The sequence below is a fragment of the Podarcis gaigeae genome (genome assembly GCF_964106915.1).
Source record: "Podarcis gaigeae genome assembly, chromosome: 2".
In the NCBI taxonomy this organism is placed as follows: Eukaryota; Metazoa; Chordata; class Lepidosauria; order Squamata; family Lacertidae; genus Podarcis; species Podarcis gaigeae.
The window spans coordinates 22,081,946-22,099,572 of NC_139679.1; the positions used below are offsets into that span (position 1 = coordinate 22,081,946).

General features: G+C 45.1%; 1 protein-coding gene across 2 annotated transcripts; it reads right to left on the minus strand.

The window, feature by feature from the left end:
- Positions 1-14: 14 nt before the first annotated feature.
- Positions 15-15,179, minus strand: LOC310839198 (protein Njmu-R1). Of its 2 annotated transcripts, XR_014561378.1 has the most exons (11): positions 14,814-15,179; positions 13,200-13,277; positions 11,700-11,825; positions 9,637-9,777; positions 8,942-8,999; positions 8,014-8,133; positions 6,189-6,253; positions 5,916-6,052; positions 4,275-4,378; positions 1,192-2,777; positions 15-1,017 (listed from the first exon to the last, which is right to left on the minus strand). XR_014561378.1 is itself a non-coding variant. In XM_083727679.1 (10 exons), exons 1-10 carry the CDS (start codon positions 14,954-14,956, stop codon positions 2,523-2,525), a joined length of 1,227 nt encoding a protein of 408 aa, XP_083583805.1. In that variant the 5' UTR covers positions 14,957-15,179; the 3' UTR covers positions 15-2,522. The 2 variants fall into 2 exon arrangements, 1 of the variants encoding a protein (XP_083583805.1); XM_083727679.1 differs by having other exon boundaries at positions 15-2,777.
- Positions 15,180-17,627: the final 2,448 nt, after the last annotated feature.

Consider the following 17,627-nt stretch of genomic DNA (forward strand, 5'->3'; position numbering starts at 1 on the left):
AAACAGAAGCAAACTTGCTTGAAGGAAAATGCATTTTAATACCATAATTAATCACTGATTTCTAACTGGAAAAAGTTCTTTCCAGAATCCCAAACCAGAATACGTATTAGTAACACAGAGAACTTTACAAGGCACACAGAGTTTCACGGGTTGAATTTATGCAGTAAACATGTCGTTTTTCACCAAATTTAATAGCTCTATTAGTCACCAAGCACATCCTGCCTCCCCACAGCGTCTGTTAAGTTTACGGAATAAAGCTAGATGGATGAAGCTTTCCTTTCTTTTGCTTACACTGTTAGTACCTCCCTCCATAGTTAACCATCATAGCACCAAATGAAGTAATTCTGCCTTAAAAAAATAATAATAATGCTGAACAGAATATGCTTTTCCCATCAAGGGCTATTAGAGCACACACAGTACTTGCAAAGTAGCATGCTGTAACGTCAAAATATTTTTCTATGGTGTACATACTTTATAGTTTTGTTCTAACAGTTATTTGTGCACGGGTTCTGTTTGAGGTTTACTGTTCAGCTTCTTCTCTTTTTATTAACATGGTGGTCGATATAAACATGCCAAAAATAAATAAATAAAAGTGACATGTATAGGTTTTTTTGTGTGTGCGGGGGGGTTGTCCACATTTTACAATTGCAACTATAATTAACAGCTATTTCGACAGGTGTGTTGTTAGTCTTGAAATCTGGATTTGGATATTGCTTTAGCCCGGTTCTTTCGGACCAAGCTCTAGCAGAGGCCATCCATCCATAAACTTAAGTAGCCACATGCAGATCGCTCGCTAGGATTGCCTAAGAGCAAGTCACAGGCTAGGAAAACTCACCCCCCCCCCCAGTACAGGACTGTTAACTGTGCTGCTCCAAGCTGGATTAGTTTTTGCACATGCATCCCCTAAGAGATCTCCTCGCCTTCACAAGTGGATGGTCAGAGCAAACTGCTGATTTTCTGTGTATATTATACACAGAGCCCGTTACGACACTTAAATTTAACTTCTTGAATCGGGGCCTTTGGGAGGGGGAAATGTGTTTTTGAAGGACTGTGCCCCCAGAGTAGGTTTAAACTAGAAGTGGCCCTGTTTTAAAGAAAAGTGAAAAATGATTGAACCTCTCGCGATACATTTCTCCATTAAACGAAATATAGGCAAATCGAGAACGGAGGCAGTTTCTAGGTATATCTGGCCAAAACTGAGTGTTTCTATCCAGTATGGGGCGAATACACCTGTGGAATCGCTCTTCTGCACACAAACACACACATATATATCACAGGTGGTGCACTGCACAAACACGTACAACAGAGCTATGTGTATGTAGTGCATTTTAAGAAGCTATATTCCCACTGACTTCAGGAGAACGAATGTGCTTGTGGGGTGCGGGGACTGGATTAATCCCTACATACATACACCCCGCCTTCCCGGGCGAAATGTCTGGTGGCAAGGATTCTAGCTTCTAAATAAATAGATAAATAGGCCTACATGCATGGGAAATTTTATCTCAGCTGCTGCTCTAAGAGAATCCTCAAACTGCATCTCAAAACACCCCAGAGCTTGAAAAAGCAGTGGTGCCAGCCTCCACAAACAAGTTACCTTTTAAAGGGCTCCCTCATTTCACAACCCCAGGTTATTTTATTTTATTTTAACTCCAGGGGATTGGGAGAAAGGTGGCAATAGCCGATTTCATTTTTAAAAAATCTGGTTGCCTGCACAGATTTCCAGGTACTTGGCTTTTACAGTCTTGCAGTCACAACCTCAAAGCAAATGCATTCAGAAACTCTACACAAAGATATTCTGGATCAGTTATCAAATCGTGATGAGCAGGCAAAGTACAAAGCAGAAAGTTTTTGGATTGTTTCACTGTAATCTGTTCTGACTGTTTAATTTTTGTAGCACACCCTGGGACCTGCAGGTAAAGTACAGTTAATGATAATATAATATTATAATTTTTAAGTGTTATATGTGATCATTTGTTCATCAATTTATATTCTTAAATTTATATTCTTAAACCTGATCAGAATATTGAATCATGATCCACTGGGGTTGCTTTAATTAACTATTTTCTTAATAGGTAACCCTAACACCATCACTGACATGAAAATGCGGTTTTGGTCCAGTTGTGGAAGACTTCAAACGATATAACCTCCTATTCCCAAAGTAAGAAAAGAAAGTAATTAGCTTTCACATAATAAGTTAATGAAAGAGAACTCTTTTTCCACAAAAGAGAGGAAATGCAAGAGTTCTCTAATCATCCAAAGTTTTTAAGTACAAATGAAACAGCCAATTCTATTTCACAAATGAGGATTCAGAATATTTCTCCACCTTCTGGCTACTTTAAGGCTCATTACAAACTTGGTTTGTTGGTCTATGCTCACAGTTTACACTTTAAATCTGAGAGGTGTGTGCCTTTTCCTGAACATTTGGATCAAATGTTGCGAGGAATTAGAACCAAGTGCAGGTCTCTGCAAAGCGTGCCCCTGGTTCTTTGAAAAGCAACATTTCCTTCTCTCCCAGAGACACACTAATTCTGCAATGTGTAAGTAGCCCCAAGTTCAGGAGAAGGATTTATGTTACAAACCGGCTCTCTCATGAACTCCTCGAGGACTTTTATTACGTTCTTGGCTTCCGGCATCTCGGCGTGTTCCACTTTCACAATCTTTAGGAGGACGTCTCCGCTGCCGCAGTTCTTCAGAAACAAGTAGCACTTGAACAAAGCGTAATGGTTCATTTCTGCCTGCCTGATGAAGCGCTTCAGGTTGTTGATGTCTTGTATGGCCTAGAAAGACAGCAGCGAACGTTTGTTGGTCATGTGCATCTCTTAGATGGAGAAGAAACTATACATGCAAACAGACAAACTGCAGACATTTCCTCCCCCATTATCTCTACGGGGACTCTGTGCACGCAGCCTAGAATGAACACTGGCAATAGCACTAGATCAGCTGTGCAAAGGGGCAGGATTGACCCCTGTGCAAATCAGTTGCTCGATATGACTGCCAATCTTGCTTTTATAGATTGCAACTGATTGTGTACCAATGCACATACAGATGCAGCTGTTTCAGGGATCCTGTCTATATCATGCCAATATATGCGTTGGGAGCAGTAAACAAGAATTTTCGTAGGTAAAGGTAAAGGGACCCCTGACCATTAGGTCCAGTCGTGACCGACTCTGGGGTTGCGGTGCTCATCTCGCTTTATTGGCCGAGGGAGCCAGCGTACAGCTTCCGGGTCATGTGGCCAGCATGACTAAGCTGCTTCTGGCGAACCAGAGCAGTGCACGGAAACACCGTTTACCTTCCCGCCAGAGCGGTTCCTATTTATCTACTTGCACTTTGACATGCTTTCAAACTGCTAAGTGGGCAGGAGCTGGGACTGAGTAACGGGAGCTCACCCCGTCGCGGGGATTCGAACCGCTGACCTTCTGATCCGCAAGTCCTAGGCTCTGTGTTTTAACCCACAGCGCCACCCGCATCCCTTCCGTAGGAATAGCTTATCTTTAATTTGAAAATAGTGACCTCAAAAGCAACAGGCTCAATCCATTTTAAGCACTTTTAGCCTCAACTGGTTTCCAGAGAAAATAAAGCTTCTCTCTCCTACTGGAATCGGCAAGACTTAAAAGTGCATGACAGTACAATCCTATGTGTGTCTTCTCAGCTTCAGTAGGACAGGTAAGTAGGTATAGGATCACAGTCTAAATTTCATTCTATTACACCCAGCAATTGCTGCCACCTTTACGGTACTTACCTAGGGCATACAGTTCGTTTTCTTCTATACAAAAATTTCTGTTCATAGTATCTGGTTGCAGATTAATGTATGCTAAAACACAGAGATTCAAGTCCATGGAATGGGAGTAATCCAGGGATATAAAAAACCAGTAAGAATTTTGTTACTTCAGGTGAATGCTGATTGTGTCTTGATTCCAAAGTTCTTTGGCTAAACTGGCTAATACTTTAGGGCCATCCCAACACTGCCAGAGTGAACGAGATTCATCCTCAATTCATAAGCAGCATGTGAAGGTATCCAGAAATCTATAATATTTCCACCAACTCAAGTACAGGCAGTGACCATTTTAGGGGTGTCTGAAATGTGCATGATTGTGCATGTGTAAATTGCACCAGAAGAGGCCCCAAAATGTCACAAAAAGGGGCAGAAAAGGGTGTTTGCAGGCTTTTTCAATAGTGTTTCAAATACAGGCAATTTCACTTAAATGGGTGGTTGCCTCAGAACATCACCCCCACATAAATGGGGGGTTGCCTGTATAACAATAATGTGTTACCTTCAATTTAAAGTTCTCCAGTATTTGTCGAAAGAGAAATGGATTTCCCCCTTCGGAGCCATTGAGAAATGCTTGCATCCAGTATTCACAGAATTTGTCACTACCTGAGACATATTTGGAAAGAAAACAAAGTATTATAGGAATTTCCAAAGGGCTGGTGTGTCTTCTCCTTATAAGCACTGTAAATAACATGAGAAATATGATCAGTACGATGTAAGAAAATAATATATGAAAAGCCATTTGTGGTTGCTAGAGTAGAGGGGAAAGGGGAGAGGGGAGGCAAGTGCTGTCCTCTTAGAAATCATAGAATTGTAGAGTTGGATGGGACCCTGAGGATCATCTAGTCCAACACCTTGCATTGCAGGAATATGAAGCTGTCCCATACAGAAATCGAACTTGCAACCTTGCCATTATTAGCACCATGCTCTTACCAACTAAGCCATCCAGGAATGGAAGCATGCAGAATACATAGCCTTAGAATGGTGCAAGAAGGCCAACTGCCCTCTCTCGTGAGTGCCATGTAAGTAGATGAACTTATCTGGCATATTTATAAATGGGAAAATACTAAGGCACAGGAAACCATTGTTTGGGGGCAACACTATAGGATGGCTGCTTGTGGAGGTATCTGCTTGGCCAATGAGAGAATGACAATGCTAGACTAGAAGGACCCTTGCTTTGATCCAGCAGGGTCTTGTGATGTTCAAGCGCTACTGATTTTTGTGGGGTTTTTTGGCCAAAGTTGTTGGACCCATTTGTTGTTATTTTCCCAGATATTTTAGCGATTTCCACCTGGACACTGCTTCTGACTGCAGTACAGTGGTACCTCTAGTTACGACCTTAATTCGTTCCGGAGGTCCGTTTTTAACCTGAAACTGTTCTTAACCTGAGTCGCGCTTTCGCTAATGGGGCCTCTTGCTGCTGCTGCGCCGCTGGCAAACAATTTCCGTTCTCATCCTGGGGCAAAGTTCTCAACTCGAGGTAACTCTTCCAGGTTAGCGGAGTTTGTAACCTGAAGCATTTGTAACCTGAGGCGTTTGTAACTCGAGGTACCACTGTATGTCCGGGAAATTCTGGACGTATGGAAACCCTATTCTATGTTGTGGCTACACAGCATAGCTCCAAGTCAAAAGTGCACCATGAAGACCATTTTAAAAAATAAGATAAATACACCATGATCTTTCACTATTCTAAATTTGTTTTGGGTTAAACAAAAAAAAAAAAAAAAAACCTGCACTGCAGTCCAATAGCCTGACAATTTGCCAGTGCTTCTTAAAAAGCAACCAATTAGAAAACAACTGCACATGGGACAATTTAATCACAACCGTAGCCTTGGTCCATAATGACAGCTCATGACAAGAAGACCATTGGACAACCCAAGCTTTGCAATGTGATCTAAAGCATAGGATAACTGGAGGACAAAACCAATAGACTAACTCCACACCCCAGATTCTGTGTCCGGATCACCCTTGTGGCATGGAAAGATCCTCCCAAAATAAACAAGTGTCATTTCAGAGCAATATTGCAATAAGTGTTAGAGCAATAAGCAATAATGAAGACTACGAACATTTCCCATTGCTAGCCGCTCTGAAGACTGACACCACCTATAACATGCCTGAAACTTCTCTTGCCTGCAAATCTCACCTGCATTGTGGAACTGAAGCTGTGGCTCGCTGCAGTCAATCACCACCGGCGTGCGTCGTTCCTCGGTCATTGCCATACACAAGGAAGTCATGGTGGCTTCCCGGACAAGATCTTGAAGGCTTGCAGCTCTAAGGAACCTGAGAAAGAATGTGCGTGGTTTTTTTTTTAAGTGTTCATCACTAAGCTCAAGACAGGGAGAGGGCAAGGCAGCTGCCGTGTAACAAGCCAAGCTACCTATGGGAAAGGCAATCTTAACAGGTAGTTTTCTCTTACCTGTTAATATCCTTCTTTGTCCTTTCATCGGGCGCTTTAACTTCAACTGGAGTGCAACTCAGAGCCTTGAAACGGGAAAGTTATAATGTCAGTGTTCTGAATAAAGAGGTAGACTGGAGTGGCTAACCTGCGGCTCTTCAAATATCGCTGGACTCCAACTTCCATCAGCCACGGCCAGCGTGCTCAGTGGTCAGGGATGCTAAAGCCCAACAACTTCCAGCAAGTCACACCTGATGTAGACTTAGGCCGCAGTCCTGCACCCACTTACCTGGGATTAAGTCCACTGTATCTAGTGGGATATACTTCTGCACAGTCATGTACACAATGGCAACCGACACAATTTTTCTTCAAAGTAAGTATTCCCCAATCCACTTATTTTATCCTTACAACATGGCTTATTTGATATATGGTGACCATTAAGTTAGTGTCCCCTAGGGAGCTTCCTGGCGAAGCAGGATTTCAATCTCACATCATCCGGGTCCAAACTCAATACTCTGCCTACCTGTAAGGAGTGTTTGCTGCCCAACTAGTAGAGAATTCCTCCCAGCCATTTCTGTCTTGTTGATTTATTACTAAAAATTCAAAGCAGTTACAAGAGTTCAAACAAACACGTCCATGCTTAACTCAATCAGATGTCTCCACTGAATATTTGTGACGTCTTTTCCCCCAGCATGCCCATCGGTGCAGGGCACGCCTCCTATTTCCTTTGTTCTCCAAGTAGCTAGTTCCGGGGACTCCCTATTTCCCCCTCAGAGTCGGATGACAGACTGCTAATGAGCTCCTGCGGATCTCTGTAATTGCTTCTCTCCCCCCTCGTCGCTCTAGCTGTCTCCCTTTCCCTGACACTACCAGACTCTCTCTCATCTGTAGAGAAGCTGTTTCTCTTGCTCTCTAAGGACAAATGGATGTTTCCTCTCTCTAAAAACCAATGGATTAGTCTTTGGCTGTGTGTCTTTGTTAAGCACGTAAAAGTAAACCTCGTTCGCAGTAGAAGAAGTAAGAGTTGTATGAGTCATCAAGCAAGATTTAACATTTTAAAGTGGGAAGTTTAATCTCACCTTGCATTACTGAACAAGAGAAATGCCAACCCGTTTTAAAACCTACATTCCTGATCAATGGTCCAAACACCTGGTCCATCCTATGCTTAAGACTGAGGTTTACTTACTGGTGACTGGGAGTGGCTGCCGAGACCATATAAAACTGATCCTGAAAGACCTACATTGGCTCCCAGTACATTTCCAATCACAATTCAGTGTTGGTGCTGACCTTTAAAGCCCTAAACGGCCTCGGCCCTGTATACCTGAAGGAGCATCTCCACCCCCATCATTCAGCCCAGACACTGAGGTCCAGCGCCGAGGGCCTTCTGGCTGTTCCCTCCCTGTGAGAAGTGAGGTTTCAGGGAACCACGCAGAGGGCCTTCTAGGTAGTGGCACCCTTCCTATGGAATGCCCTCCCATCAGATGTCAAGGAAATAAACAACTATCTGACTTTTAGAAGACATCTGAAGGCAACCCTGTTTAGGGAAGCTTTTATTGTTTGATCGCATTATTATGATTATTATTACTCTGTTGGGAGCCGCCCAGAGTGACTGGGGAAACCCAGCCAGAAGGGCGGGGCATAAATAAATAATAATAATCATAATAATTACTACTACTACTACTTTGGGCACCATGGCTAATTCAGCAATAAACTAAACCACTATTAATTGGCTTTTCTCTTTGACAGAGTTATATTTCCATGTGCAAACAGAACTGCAACTGCAAACGGTCAAAAAGCAATGAGTTGAACAGAAAAGTCGTTCTGGGATGTGTGAAACTGTACTCACGGCATGTAACACAAAGGAAAGTTTCTCCTGGAAAAGCTTCACCACTCTCTGAATAGGACAGATTGAATCCTCAAACCAAGTTGCCAAGAGAGGCTTAACACAAGTCTCCAGATTATCTTGCTGCAACAAATTGAAAAGAGTGAAACTTTTACATGGAACCGTGAAGTTTAGTTCAGCTGAACAACTCCTGACAATCTCTGCTCATGGAACTTGCAGCTAACATTCAGTCTTAATTCCAAATCATGCAAGGCTGACAACAGCTGTCATCTTGAATCAAACAGCTCAGCAAAAGCAACATTATGGTGGAAATCCAAAGAGCTACATGTAGGGTGGCGCTGTGGTCTAAACCACTGAGCCTAGGGCTTGCTGATCGGAAGGTCGGCGGTTTGAATCTCCGTGACGGGGTGAGCTGCTGTTGCTCGGTCCCAGCTCCTGCCAACCTAGCAGTTCGAAAGCACACTGGTGCAAGTAGATAAATAGGCACCACTGTGGTGGGAAGATAAACGGCGTTTCCGTGCGCTGCTCTGGTTTGCCAGAAGCGGCTTAGTCATGCTGGCCACATGACCCGGAAAAACTGTGTTGGCTCCCTCGGCCTGTAAAGTGAGATGAGCGCCGCAACCCCAGAGTCGTTCGTGACTGGACTCAACTGTCAAGGGTCCTTTACCTTTAACGTAGCAGAACCTCCACACAGCATCACAAACATAGCATCTTGAAACTCCCCCAAGATGCAGAAGTGGCTTCACTCTGGGGAGCTGCATTTCAGAAACGCAAGCCCAGCACAAGAACCTAGAAGTCATTGCGCAGCTATTTAAATCCCAGGCAGTATATTCCAATTAAGGTTGGTAGGTTTTTCGTAGTTAACTCTGAAGTCAAAATTGGAATGTCCCTGAACAGAGAGCCACATAAACCAACAGCGATCAACGCTCACCTCTAAATCCAGGTTAATTTTCAGGTCCTGAACATATCTGTCAAGCTCAAGTCTGAATGTAAACTCTTAAGGAAACAATGTCTTTCTGACATTAAGGTCCAGACTCTGCAACCCTTGACTTCTAACTATTGTGCAAAGACAAAAAGGCCCTCCAAATGCATCTAATTCAAGGAATTGTTGAATTCAAGGAGCAGACGACACCTTCAGATGTGCGCCATCAGAAGTATGATAAACCAGACTACATATATTTAGGTACATGGGGCTTGATGAAATTTGTACATCGTTTTTCGGGAAAAGATTGAAATAGAGTTTGTAGATCCGTCGCACATCTGTTATGTTCTTTCTGCACTAAGAAGTCATTACTTTCAAATGTGAAAATATATTGGTCAGCCTTTGGGGGGGGGAATCCTTTCAGCCTGGTTTTTGAAAAGTTTTTGCCTTCTATTTTCCAAATACAACCCTGGAAAAATGGGGCCTACTAAAAAAAAAGCAAAAGCAAAACAAAACCAGTATTCTCAGATGTTTATAGCCCAAACCACAAAAGAATGATCAGGGCATATATATGCTGTGGTCTGCCTTCTGTCATCTTTGGCTGAATTCAGTGAAGCAACCACAGTATTACCCACTTTTTTAAAAAATGACTTTTCCGCTCATAGTCTCCTCTTACACACACATCCACAAAGATAAAAGGATATAGTTCAAGTCCCTTCTCTGAGCCTCCCAAAAAACAGATCACGTAGTCTAGAGGACAGCTGCTCAATTCTGCGTTTGCCATTTCAGTACATTTTTCTGGCTGGAAGAGGCAGTAATAGCAACCAACTCGGCTTTCTGGAATACTGAAAAGAGAAATTCTGAATTAATCACAGAGTGATTTTTATTCTTTTATCTCTCACCATAATCTGTCCACTCGCTGATCACATTATAAACCTAGCACTTGCTTGAGAGCCTGGATTCTACCCAGCCACTTCAATCTAGTGTCAATACAGCTTTCTTTATGCCTCCATTAACTTCTTCGCTGTACCTCAAGAATTTGCCCCAAGAGTTCAAAAATCACCCTTCCCTTAACTCTGCATTCAAAAGTAAACAAATTGTAGGTGATGTCTTAATGGAGTTAGATACAGCCAAGTTGGGCATTTTTTAAACAAAGCAATGTCTGCCATAGAATTATTACTATTTATTAAATTTACATACGGCCCTTTATCTGAAAATCGCAGGGCAGGTTTACAAAATAAAACACAAAAGCAATAGAAACGTAGGGAAAAAGCACAGAAGCAATTTAAGAGATCTTACCCAACTGCTTAAGAGCCAGCTGTTCATGGCTCCCAGGCTAAGGGCTTATCCCTTCTTCCTTGCATTCAGCTCCTGTGAGTCCCTATCCTATCTTTCGCTACCCCATTGATAATAACCCTCTCTTTTCTTTTTGGCATGCATTTTGAAAACAGCTTTTGGAGATCAAAGGGAGCCAGAGACAAAAGGACAATTTAGGCTTTGAACTGTAGAAATGGGAGGAAAAGAGACCAGAACAGGTTTGTGTGAATGACAGATGCAATTATCTTCCTGTTGCTTACTTGCCTCTAATCCAGGCATTTCTGGGAGCATGGGAAAGATGGGTGGGGGGCTGGGCTTGTTGGCAATTTAGACAGAAAGGAGAGACTCCCCCCCCCCTGTTTCTGGTGTGTGTGTGTGTGTGTGTGTGTGTGTGTGTGTGTAGCCCGGTCCACATTTAAACAATTATTTAGTTACGTTAATGGATTAAATACCATTTTAACAGGCTAAAATGGCATCACTATTTGACCCGACAATACATTTTTCGTTTTAATGTCAACTGTTTTGAACAAGTACTTCTAAAAATTGTCACTGGCAGGCACTGTTTACCTGGGAGTAGGCCCCACCAAACTCAATGGGTCTTGTTTCTGAGTAGATACAATTGCACTGTCCATTGATTAAAATCCATTTGATTAATCAACTAAGACTTCATTAATCAGCCCTCGTTTACTCATAAGTCTCCCTAAGCTCAACGGGGCTTATTCCCAAGTAAATCAGGATTGGATTGCTGCCACACTTATAAAATGTACTACTCTAATCAAGATTTTAGTGAAGATTATGTATTTCAGTTTGCTTTTAATCACCAGAACCATTATAACTTTAGCTATCCTACACTCTAAAAGACATTGACACCCCAGGTAGTTTAAAATATGAGTCATGGCTTGTATGCATTCTGGATTCCTACGCCTGCTACTCTTGGCACACTATACTGGCAAGAAAATATAACCATGGCAGTGTAAGGAGAGCTGCCCTAATATCACAATTTTAATTTGAAAGCGAAAGATTGTGTAACTTTGTGCCGTCTTCAAAAATTTCAGAGACACAAGAAGAAAGGAATGATATTTCCCAGCAGTTGCCTTCAGACTAAAACTAAGTTTCCATGCTAGCTTTATTATGTATGATCTGACACATGATAACCGCTTATTATTAACAAAATAGTCATTCATTTCCTGTTGCTACGTGTTACAGCCAATGTGAAAACTCCCACCAGAGGCTCCGTCCCCACATGAACTCTGTTTTCCATTTGATTCCTTAGAAAGCCAAAATCTCTTCACATGCCACGGATGCTCACCGGGTGGCAAACTGCAGCAGAGCTGGGGAAAGGTGGGGGTGAGAGGAGGAAAAGGAAGGCTGCGCAGAAGTCACAATCATAACACGTTGTTCCTGCAAAAATTTGGCACCAGGGTGCGGAGAGAATCATGTGGCTTCTTACCTCAACTCCACAGATACAACATTGCCCATCCCTTCAAAAAAGGCTCCCTTGGCAAGGTGTTTGGCAACGAAGCTACGCAGCTCCATCTCTGCTTCGGCCGGTAAGTTAGTGTCCACCAAGGAGAGACTACATAAATGAAAACATAACACACTGTTGACTAAGAGAGTTTTCGACTAGCCACTTAGGCTGCAATTCTAACCCCACTTCCTTGGAAGTGAGCCCCACTGAATTCCGTATGAGTTACCGTATTTTTCGCTCTGTAAGACGCACCAGACCACAAGACGCCCCTAGTTTTTGGAGGAGGAAAACAAGAAAAAAAATATTCTGAATCTCAGAAGCCAGAACAGCAAGAGGGATTGCTGTGCAGTGAAAGCAGCAATCCCTCTTGCTGTTCCGGGTTCTGGGATAGCTGCGCAGCCTGCATTCGCTCCATAAGACGCACACATATTTCCCCTTACTTTTTAGGAGGGAAAAAGTGAGTCTTATAGAGCAAAAAATACAGTACTTCTAGGTAGGAATGGCTAGGATCATAGCCTTAGTCGGTACCAAAGACCAGCGGTAGAGTATATACTCCTTCTGGTGCAGAGCCAGGCTGTGATGAAGAAGCCTGCTAAGGTAAAGGGACCCCTGACCATTAGGTCCAGTCGTGACCAACTCTGCGGTTGCGGCGCTCATCTCGCTTTATTGGCCAAGGGAGCTGGTGTACAGCTTCCGGGTCATGTGGCCAGCATGACTAAGCCGCTTCTGGCGAACCAGAGCAGCGCACGGAAACGCCGTTTACCTTCCCGCTGGAGCGGTACCTATTTATCTACTTGCACTTTGACGTGCTTTCAAATTGCTAGGTTGGCAGGAGCAGGGACCGAGCAACGGGAGCTCACTCCATCGTGGGGATTCGAACCGCCGACCTTCTGATCAGCAAGTCCTAGGCTCTGTGGTTTAACCCACAGCGCCACCCGCGTCCCTAATGGACAGGGGTCCCTTTACCTTTTATTGTCTGTTTGCTTCCCCACCCCCTTGTTGTTTGGTTGGAAGTGGGTGGACTATTTGGGGGAGTGGCCTGCTTATTGATCTGCTTTTTATTTGCTTTGAGGGGTGGAACTGTTTTGCTTGGTTTGCAGGGGACAGTGTTCTGAGCATCACCAGTTTCTTCCTTTGGTTAAATGGATATTTTATGGTCCCCATGACTGTTTCTTAGATTTCCAAACATGTCCCCAGGGCCCAAAAAGGTTGAAGAACTCCTGTAGCCCAAAACATTTGAAGAGCACTAGATGGGGGCAAGATTGTTCTAGATTACTCTTAGCCTAAGCATGCCCACCAAATGAAGAATTCTAATTTTCATTGCCACCTCATCATACTACGGAAATGTCCCACTACAGAAAGTTCATAGTGCTCAGAAGAATTCGGTTCAGTTTTTAGAATCCCTCCATGCCACAGCTATGCAAATTCTAATTAACAGAGAAGGGTTCAGAAGATTTCAATGGGTTTGCCATGTTGGTTTACCTGAAATCATCAGAAGACGGAGTTTCAGCTGTTGTGCTGTTTGGGCTCCCATCATCGCTGTCTACACCCTGGTGCAACCTGGCAGGAGGGGGAATCTAATCAGTTATGAACACACCTACAAAAACACACAAATCATATAACCACAAACCCCCAAAGAAATTGCAAGAAGAAGAGGAGGCCCCCAGAAAACAACAATGGGAAAGGTCTCCGACTCAAGACATGTTCCATTTCGCAAATCATTCTGGGTGGTCATCCGAACAAGCAGGAACAGATCCTGGCTAGCTGTTTGCTTTGAGAAGGTTTGCTATCGCACCCCGGCACAACAGTGGGACCTCCCTCTTTCCCCCACTGTTTCAGATCATATTTGGAATTGGGATTGGAGGGGTGGCTTTATGTACAGTGGTACCTCGGGTTACATACGCTTCGGGTTACATACGCTTCAGGTTACATACACTTCAGGTTACAGACTCCGCTAACCCAGAAATAGTGCTTCAGGTTAAAAACTTTGGTTCAGGATGACAACAGAAATTGCACAGCAGTGGTGCGGTGGCAGTGGGAGGCCACATTAGCTAAAGTGGTGCTTCAGGTTAAGAACAGTTTCAGGTTAAGTACGGACCTCCGGAACGAATTAAGTACTTAACCCGAGGTACCACTGTATCCTGCCAACCTAGCAGTTCGAAAGCACGTCAAAGTGCAAGTAGATAAATAGGTATCGCTCAGGTGGGAAGGTAAATGGCGTTTCCATTTGCTGCTCTGGTTTTCCAGAAGCGGCTTAGTCATGCTGGCCACATGACCTGGAAGCTGTACGCCGGCTCCCTCGGCCAATAAAGCAAGATGAGCGCCGCAACCCCAGAGTCGGTCACGACTGGACCTAATGGTCAGGGGTCCTTTACTTTTACCACTGTATTAGTGAGTTTGAGAAGGGAACATGCTTTGCATGGAAAAGGTCACAGGTTCAATCCCTGGCATATCCAGCTACAAAACGATCTGGAAGCAGGTTAATGGGAAAGAGGGGTGCCAACTAGAATAAAATAGTGGTGTGTGGGTGTCAAGTAAGCCCTGCCCTGCATAATTGATCACATGATGCAGGGGGGGGGCGTCATGTCCAAGGTGGGGCAATGTCGATGGGCATTGCCATTCAAATTATGTGCCACTCGATTTGATTATGCGGAGTAGGGCTTACTTCACACCCCTCTCCCCAGCGGAGGCTGCTAGTTTAGCCGGCTTTGTGGGAAAGCATTAAGACTTTAATTAAGTGGAGTGGAATGGATGAATGGAGTTCAGTACCATAGGATGTGGGGAAGGGCGATAGCTCTTAAAGAGAGAAAAAAAGATCAGCCTAATTCATTTAAGGCAGCCGCTGGCGCAAGTCTCCCAAACGCCACGCTGAAATAATGGACCACAAAGGACGAGAGGGGAAGGGTGTTGGTTAGAGCATGCTGCCAAGGTTGCAGGTTCGATCCTCGCATGGGACATTGGACTAGATGATTCCTCAAGGTCCCTTCCAGCTTTGCAATTCTATTCTATGAGTGCATGCTGCAGAACCGGGGGGTGGAGAGACGCCGCGACGAAGCCCACCAGCTTCCCTCCCCTCCCCACCCCACCCCGCCACACCTGCAGCCTTGGTAGCCGTAGAGGCAATAGTAGCTGTTGCTGCTGCGCTCCGATTTCCGATCCTCCGGCAGGCCGCTCCCTTCCTCGCTGCTCTCCAGCTCTCTGTCGTCCCCGTCTACGGACTCCTGGAGGGAAGGCAACATCTTGCTGGCCCCTTTTTCCCTCTTTCCTCCCCGCGTTTAGAGGGTAATGGAAATCCGCTCCCCCTGTTGCCGTACAGTGCAGCGCCTTATTCTGCTCCGTCGTGCGCGCAGCTCGCTTCTAAGGTTCCTGCCAATGTAATGCTATCGCTAACCGCATCGGTAGAGCGCGTCTCTCCCCCCCCCCCAAGTCCCCCATGAAAATTTCTGATCATGGGTAGGCAAACTAAGGCCCGGGTGCCGGATGCGGCCCAATCGCTTTCTAAATCCGGCACGCGGACGGTCCTGGAATCAGCGTGTTTTTACATGAGTAGAATGTGTCCTTTTATTTAAAATGCATCTCTGGTTTGTTTGTGGGGCATAGGAATCCGTTCAATATTTCCCCCCCAAAATATATTCCGCCCCCCCCCAAGTTCTGAGGGAGAGTGGACCAGCCCCCTGCTGGAAAAGTTTGCTGACCCCTGCTTTCAGACCCAGTGGCGTAGCGTGGGTTGTCAGCACCTGGGGCAAGGCAAGTAATTTGCACCCCCTAACCCGTGGATTTGTGCCCCCTAACCCTAACCCCCAGATGTTGCGCCCGGTGCTGTTCAGACCCTCCAAGTGTCCCTATTTTCCAGGGATGTCCCTGATTTAGAGAAGCCGTTCCGGTTTCTGATTTGATCCCAGAATGTCCCACTTTTCCTTAAAGGTCCAGTCATGACCAACTCTGGGGTTGCGGCGCTCATCTCGCTTTCTTGGCCGAGGGAGCCGGCATCCAGCTTCCGGGTCATGTGGCCAGCATGACTAAGCCGCTTCTGGCGAACCAGAGCAGCGCACGGAAACGCCGTTTACCTTCCTGCCGGAGCGGTACCTATGTATCTACTTGCACTTTGACGTGCTTTCGAACTGCTAGGTTGGCAGGAGGAGCAGGGACCGAGCAACGGGAGCTCACCCCATCGCGGGGATTCGAACCGCCGACCTTCTGATCAGCAAGTCCTAGGCTTTGTGGTTTAATCCACAGTGCTGGAGAAATGTCGGAGGGTATGGAGTTATCCGACCCCCAAGCCGTCAGAAGGCAATCCTGTACGTATAGAGAAGGTTTTTTAAAATGTTTAGTATGTTTTTATATATGTATGTTGGAAGCTGCCCAGAGTGGCTAGGCTAGGGCAACCCAGTAAGATGTATGGGGTATAAACAGTAAAATTATCATTATGGAAAGAGATGTCCCTCTTTTCATCGGAGGGCATGCACTTTTAAAAATATGTTTTGGTGTTTTTGAAAACCTCTTTAAATCCCAGTGTTTAAAATCAAGTGATCACAACACAAGTAATAAACAGGTCGCTCATAGATTTCATTTGTGATTTATGGCGTGATGCTGTGCATGTCCACTCGCAAGTTAAGTTCAATCTGAGTTCAACAAGTCTTGCTCCGAAATGAGGAGGCTGAACCTGGAAAATGATTCTGCAGCACAGGAATTTCCCACTGTGCCTTAGCCCCAGGTAAACGCGCATAGGATTGAAGTTGAAAGCCTGAGACGGCAATCCTCTAAGTACCAGCTTGCAAGGACCTCGACTCAGGAGGGCAGAACTTCCTGGCTGAGTAGAGATTTGATTCCAACTAAACATTAGGAAAAACTTTCTGAAAGCAAAAGCCTGTTCAGCAGTGGAACAGACTCCCACGAGAGGCGGTGGACTCTCTTTCCTTGGGAGATTTCAGAGCAGAAGCTGAATGGCCATCTGCCACAACACCCATCTTGAAAGACCTACATTGGCTCCCAGTATGTTTCCAAACTCAATTCAAAGTGTTGGTGCTGACCTTTAAAGCCCTAAACAGCCCCGGTCCAGTATATCTGAAGGAGCATCTCCACCATAGCTGTCAACTTTCAGATTTGAAAATAAGGGATCAGCAACCTTGAAAATAAGGGATCAGCAGCGTCACCTGTCCTGGGGACAGTCTCTGGGATATCTAACAATCCAGGAAAGCAGCGGGAAACGGCACTGGAATAAGGGAATTTCCTGCAAAAAGAGGGAAGGTTGACAGCTATGATCTCCACCCCCATCGTTCTGTTCAGACTCTGAGGTCCAGCGCCAAGGGCCTTCTGGTGGTTCCCTCACTGCAAGAATCCAGAGGGCCTTCTCGGTAGTGGCACCTGCCCTGTGGAACACCCTCCCACCAGATGTCAAAGAGAACAATTACTACCAGACTTTTAGAAGACATCTGAAGGCAGCCCTGTTTAGGGAAGCTTTTAATGTTTGATGCATTACTGTATTTTAATATTTTGTTGGAATCTGCCCAGAGTGGCAGAGGGAAGGGACCCCCAGCGCCTACTTCCACTGGGCTTCGATAAATGATAAACTATTATTATTATTATTATTATTGATGCTGTTGTTAAAGATCCCTGCATCTGGGGGGGTTGGACTAGATGACCCTCTGGTTCCCTTCCAACTCCTCACGATTCTATGATTCGATGGCTGGCCCGCCGAGGCGCTTTAGGACGGCGGAATGGAACGTTCGCATTTCTGCTGCAGCCAGCGGGGCTGCAAACCAGCTATTCGCGCATGCGCGGCTCTACTCGGCGCGCGCGCTGCCGGCTGCCCCTACGGCATTCCGGAGGTGGGGGGGAGAGAAAAGAGCGCGCCGCTATTTGACCGAACAATACGTGACGTTCCTCGCTCCGCCCACCTCCCCTCAATAG